The sequence below is a fragment of the Strix aluco genome, chromosome 1 (genome assembly GCF_031877795.1).
Source record: "Strix aluco isolate bStrAlu1 chromosome 1, bStrAlu1.hap1, whole genome shotgun sequence".
NCBI lineage: Eukaryota > Metazoa > Chordata > Aves > Strigiformes > Strigidae > Strix > Strix aluco.
The window spans coordinates 82,483,055-82,489,646 of NC_133931.1; the positions used below are offsets into that span (position 1 = coordinate 82,483,055).

The 6,592-nt window shown below is 43.0% G+C and overlaps 1 protein-coding gene across 3 annotated transcripts in view; it reads left to right on the forward strand.

The window, feature by feature from the left end:
* Positions 1-5,841, forward strand: part of FBXL7 (F-box and leucine rich repeat protein 7) — a 196,912-nt gene extending 191,071 nt beyond the window's left edge. For all 3 annotated transcript variants that reach the window (XM_074826297.1, XM_074826318.1, XM_074826307.1), the window contains one exon: positions 2,775-5,841. In XM_074826297.1, coding sequence (XP_074682398.1) covers positions 2,775-3,511 — 737 coding nt within the window. In that variant the 3' untranslated portion in view covers positions 3,512-5,841. The remainder of the gene's footprint in view (positions 1-2,774) is intronic.
* Positions 5,842-6,592: the final 751 nt, after the last annotated feature.

Below are 6,592 nucleotides of genomic sequence, written 5' to 3' on the forward strand. Positions count from 1 at the left end.
TTTTCTCTCTAGTTAGGAGGACAAGGCTTGCACCTACACACTTGAGCAATTCTCAGGACTGAAGTGGTTCACTAGTTTGTTTTCATACAGAGCAAGAGAAGTTGGGTACACGTGCTGGGAGATAACACTATATTTGTAGCTAGTTAATTAAAACCCAGTTCACAGTTGTACATCTAGTTGAATCTCTCTCCCCCTTGGATGGTTACTTGGCAGCACTAATGTACCAAAATCTTTAATGTCAAAACCAGATGTTCATATTAACTTTAAGAGTTTTCCGCAGTGTAAGTTCTGTCACTCTCAGCATCCACTTTGTGGGCAGGTCTGAGATATCTCTAGAAGTTGGTTGAGCTTGACTGAAAGTTATTATCTAACATGCTAGCCAACATTTTTTTCAATCTGTTTGGAAGTTTCTCCTCCCTTTTAAAAATCAGCTATACTTGGTTTATGGAAAATTCTGTTACAAGAGCTTTGTTTTTACATTTTTTATTATTTAGGACAGAAAAATTGTTGCAGTCCCAGGAACCTGTCATTTTGCCTAAAAATCAGGCAGTTCTATATTAACATGGACTCTTTTTCTGGTGAAACCATTTTGAATACCCTTCCCATGAAGTATTTCACAGTGTAGCCAAAGTAACTAGACAAGGCGATGCTGAGCTTGTCAAAACAGTGATCACACACTGATCTATGCGGCTCCAACCCTGCTGTGAGACTTCTGACCCATTCACTTTCTAATTGCAGTCATTAAAGCATTCCCCCTTCTTGGATCCTCAGCAGGCAGTTCTCCTCGGCCTCATGGACCCTTCATTCTCTTTTAGCCAGATCTTAAAATTGAATTCTGGTCAGCATGTAAAATATCCAGACTGACTTCTTAATCCAGCAGCCTCCTTGGGCAAACACAATAGCGACAGCTACGTCAAGTCCAGCAGAACTCTGCCTAGGTGCCAACTTCTTCTGTGGAAACTCAGCTCAAGGGTGGGGATTCCTGTGGTGCATTTAGTATCACCTACTCCAAAGAACATATTAGAGGTGAAATTTTTACACCGTTAGTATTGTACTGCTTCCCTTTAGAAAAATCACTGTGTGAGCATGTATGTAGTACTTACTTGACGGCAAACATATTTCCAGAGATTGCACCATAACATAGATTGATCTGCAACCCAGTCTGAGGAGGAAATAGCAGCATTCAGTTTTATGATGTTATTCGTTGAACAAAGTGCTTCGCTTCAAGGTCCCAGAGCTTCTGCATGACCTGTGGACAATTTGCCCATTTCCTTATGTGAAGCCTAAGGTAAAATTTGCATCTGTTCAAATAAATTTAAAGCCTAAATTAAAGATCCAGCTGCAAATTCAAATGATGAATGTAGAAATCTAACTGCAGGTGTCAGAATGTTTCAAGTCCATATCCCATACTGCTTACAGCATTTATGTGAGCCCACTGGATTATCTCAAGGGATTTTTTTTTTCCTTTTTATTTTTAAGAACTGAAGCATATTCATACCTTCCACTAAGCCTCTGAATGAGAACCTGTTGTATCAAGTGGTATGGGTTTGGGTCATTCAAGTTTCTGAGGTGGTCTCCATACACTGTCATGCTCTTTACTTCCAGGCTGCAGGATTTGTGCAGCATTTCCAATACATGGAGCATTAAGGTCATCATCCTAACTTTTCTGGCTTTTCATGGGTCACTTCATAGCAATTGGCCAGTGCTTCAGCAATACAGAAAAGCTCTTTTTACCCCTACCTGAGGGCACCTCTTCAGGCATAAGCTGCAGAATTTGTCTGAGTGGACATTTACGGCTAAAACTGCTGGGCCTTGATCACTGACGGGTAGACCCTTCCTTCTTCCTTTCAGCTGTTTCTAGCTATGCTAAAGCAATGTGCCCAGCTGAAATTGGCACAGATAAGAATTTCCCTTCAGGAGCTCATGATTGCCAGTCTGCAGTGCAGCAGAAACAGCACTTTCCAAAAAAAACTTTCATTCACCACCCTGCACAGAATGGAGGTTAAAAATGGGAGAAGTCTGTGAGCGTGTTTTTCCCTTTAATGTAGCCTTTTATCTTTCCTTGCAAGGTCTGGAGTTTCTCCTCTAGTCTAGTTACCTCCATTCATGTCCAGACTTTCTCACTTGAAACAGTCCTTTCTGCGTCTGTCCATGTCCTCCCATGCCCTTACCAGTCTGTTGGCTCCTGCTGACTCTCCCCATTCTCCTTAGGTTACCCGAATCTCCACCCTTCTGCAAGCACATACTTGCCATGGTTTTGCATCCTTTCTACATTGCAGGCTTGGGGCTGGATTCACATCTGTTCTCCAAATGCTTTTTGGAGGGTGGGTGGGGTTTGTCTTTTTTATAATGGGGTTTGATGGTGAAAGGGCCTCTGATGTTGGTTTACAAACTCAGCCAGTGAGCAATGAGACTGCCTCTGATCAAAAAGCTACGTTGGTTGTCATTAAGTACCATTTTCACAAATTGTCACTGGGTTTATATTGCAGTAGCAGATCATAGACTGTCCCTAGATAAACTTGGGACCATCATGTTGCATGTTGCAGGTGCTCAAAATCCCAAAGCAATCTCACTGAGTCCGGTGGAATTTATTATTTCCTCTGGTGTCGGGGCACATCAGAGCAAATCCAAACTAGTCAGTCAGAATGATTCTGCTCGTGCAACACGAAGATATCTTCATCACATCCAGTATGCGATTTCATGGCCACCTTTCTGGTCTTGCTGTGTGATTTGTTTTCACTGCTTGCTTAAATTCACTGTGTTTTTCCACTTAGGCTGCTCCAAAGTAACATGCATCAGTTTGACTCGCGAAGCCTCCATCAAGCTGTCTCCCTTACATGGGAAGCAAATCTCCATTCGCTACTTGGACATGACAGACTGCTTCGTCCTGGAGGACGAAGGACTGCACACCATTGCCGCTCACTGCACTCAACTGACCCACCTGTACCTGCGCCGCTGTGTCCGCATCACCGACGAGGGTCTCCGCTACCTGATGATTTACTGCACGTCCATTAAGGAACTGAGTGTGAGCGACTGTCGCTTTGTCAGTGACTTTGGCATGCGGGAGATTGCCAAGCTGGAGTCGCGCCTCCGATACCTTAGCATCGCTCACTGCGGCCGGATCACAGATGTGGGCATCCGTTACATAGCCAAATACTGCAGCAAGCTGCGCTACCTCAACGCGCGGGGCTGCGAGGGCATCACGGACCACGGCGTGGAGTACCTCGCCAAAAATTGCACAAAACTCAAATCACTAGATATTGGCAAGTGCCCTCTGGTCTCAGACACCGGCTTGGAATTTCTAGCCCTCAACTGCTTCAACCTGAAGCGCCTGAGCCTGAAGTCATGTGAGAGCATCACTGGGCAGGGCCTGCAGATTGTAGCTGCCAACTGTTTTGACCTGCAGATGTTGAACGTGCAGGACTGCGATGTCTCTGTGGATGCTCTGCGATTTGTTAAACGACATTGCAAGCGCTGTATTATAGAGCACACCAACCCTGCCTTCTTCTGAAAGGACACCCTGAACCTGTCGTTACAATGCAGTATTAAAAACACTGATGTATAAACACACGCTCCCATATTCAGTAATGCTGTCTTTTCTATAGCTCACGGGAGTCAGCTTTTCTTGTATGTTGTGAGTGAGGGGGGTTTCTAGAGGACTATTTTGTTTGCTTTTTATATGATCACTTTTTAAGGTGCGGTGGGTCTCCGTGGAGAGGCTGCCTTAATGCAAAAGCAATGAGTGCTCAGCATCCTCAGTGGGGTGCCGTTTCCATAACAGCCGTGATCTTGTCCCAGGCTACAGTAGCTACCTCCAAAGGAAATAGCACATAATCCCTCCTTTGGAAATGCTACTAAACTGTGTCAAATATATCTGAATTCCAGCTGTGCTCATGAAGCTGACTATGCAATATGTGTCTGTGTTCCCCAAATTCTTCCAATATGGTTGATAAAACATCCCCTTGTCTCCAAGTAGTTTCTCTTTGGTAGTCATCCATTGTGATCCCTCGGGAAATACTAGGTAATGTTCTTAAACATACTTGACTGAGGCAGAATAAGACCTGCTGGCCATTGCCAAGCACTCTGGTGAGTGAGTCTGGAGACTGTGTCCATGCGTGGATTCTCTTGGAAAGCCCACGTCCGGGTCACTTGTGCATCATCACTACTTGCCTTCATTTCTAAATCCGCCCTCTCCTGCATGTATAGTACCATCCTCTGGTCACAGATGGGGACTTCTGGGTCTGATAAGCAGTGACATGTTTGAGTGAAGGAAAACATGAGATATTAGTGGCCCAGCAGAGGGAAAAGCCAGCAAGTTGGCCTGAGAAGCTGCTGTAATTCTGCAACAAGCTGAGAGGTAGCACTGTCGTACACCGGGGACTCTGAGGCGTTGTGGAGCAGCTTACATGGGGCAGTCCCAATTGCTGTGCTGAGCAGCTGTCACCAGGAAGTCTGTCTTTGTTCCTTGTGCTGGGGCACCACTGCAGTTGACAGTCCCTGAGCAAACCAGGCACATGAATCCATTATGTGCCTTAATACACATAGAAACCAGACCCTTTTCTGTGGCCTTCCAGTTCAAAGGATAGGTGGCTGATTTTGAGACTTCAGAGACATTAACCTGATGTTAGATAACACCCCTGGGGACGGAGGGGCTTAGAGTGTTATTCACATTAGATTTAGATTTTGTGAAACCTTGTCTGTGTGTGTTCCCTTAGGCTGGAGAAACAGCTGCCATTCAACAAGGAATTAAAATGCCAGTGTTGCCCTGTGACACTGGGAGCCTCTTGTAGTCTCCTGGTCACTCTTGTTCATGGAAGAGCAAGAGCGGTTTGGAGTTTCCCCCATCTCTTTGTCTTCTTCCCCAGAGCGTGTGGTCGTTTCATGGTTACTTTCTTCACAATTTTCTGGCAGCCGTTTCTGTGCATTTTCATATGTAATGCTCAGATCTGAAAGCCAGACATGTTAGGGGTGATGATATTTTCAGGCAGGCCCCCTGCGCCTGACTGACAGGTGAATTCATACATTCATCTCAAACGCTATAAACGTCTTGGTAGAGAACGTAAGAAGGGAAGCACCGTGTCTGGTTTTCATAAGCAGTAGTTCCATCATCTGCAGACAACACTAATAAAATCATTGATATGAAGTGAAAATCCATATGCTTGAGAAAAATACATAACTGCTAAGGAAATACTTGTAGCAAGGCTCTCTCGAATTACAAAAAAGCAGTGGTTTGGACATGTCCCTGCAGAGGGAATTTGTCCTACTGCTGCAAAAATTCCTGTAACTTATGTATGTTCCTCCAGTTTTGAGTTTCTTAGCATACAGGATGTCATCAGCCCTGAATTATAAATCAAATTGTACTAAAGCAAGGAGGGCCATGGAAAATGAATTTGTCATTGCTACTATTATGAGTCAGTGACTAATAGGGGGTGATACCATCCTTTGGCCAGTTAATATCACTTTGGTTTTCCTTTCTGTGTTTTTAAAATTAGAGATTCTTCTCCAGCAACTAGTCCAGTGTATTTTATCCGAGCCAGCTATACTCTGTGTTTATCCTTTATCTCAAAATGGCCCCAAGGATAGTTAAATGTTAAGCCCATTCCTGAGGATGGTGGGATTTTGAGCCATTTGCACTCATGAAATATAAGGCCTCATTAGTAACATTTAACTGTTTATTAAAAAAAAAAAAAAAAAAAAAAAGCTACTTTTCTGGCTATGCTAAATTGAGTGAGTAGTGCTACATGGTTTTTAAGGTTTCTGATGTTTAAATTGGCCTGTACTGTACAAATCTCACTATAAAGCCTTAATTTGCTACCAAGAAATAAAGCAATATATTGGTAACTGATGAGCATGCATCGTCATTTGCACTAACTGATTAACTTCTGATGAAAAAGACTAAATACTTGTAAAACTTTTCTTCAAAGGTAGGTGGGTGAATGAACACATCAGCACATCAGGTAGGTGGATGACTATATTAAAAAACGGTTAAAAAAAAATTGGTTTAGATTATGACCTTGCCTATCTGTCTCTTTAAAATTTGATTTTCCTCACGCGGTTCTTTTTGACCCTGAAACATAATCAGTAACTGGAAGTGTAAGTAAAAGAAAAAACAGGATATAAAAAGCACATGTATAAAAAATTTCAGGAGGGCCTCTGCATCGGTTTAAAGGCAAGTTAACATATTTGATGTGAAAAGTAGAAGAGAATGACTGAAAGGGTAGAGCACTTACAGGTGCAGTGTGGCCTTTTGAATGCTCTAAAAAACCTACTCTGGGGGGGCACTGGTGGAAAATGAATAAAGGTGATTTTTCTAAGCCAAACATTTTTAAGTATATAGTCTTACATGATCTGAGTTGGCACTCTGAGACTGCTACTTATTTCAAGAAAATTTGAATTTAACTTATTGATACAGCTTACCTGTTTTGACTTTTAACCTTTTTCCTATGTCTACTTACAAAATGTCATGACCAGAAAAGAAACTGAAATAGTGAGTGTGGAGCTGAGTTTGCTGGATGGGTTGCAACATGTGACTGATGTGTCTTCGTTCCAGTCTGGGGTTGGCAAAGACTATAAATTTCCTGAGTGAAAACAC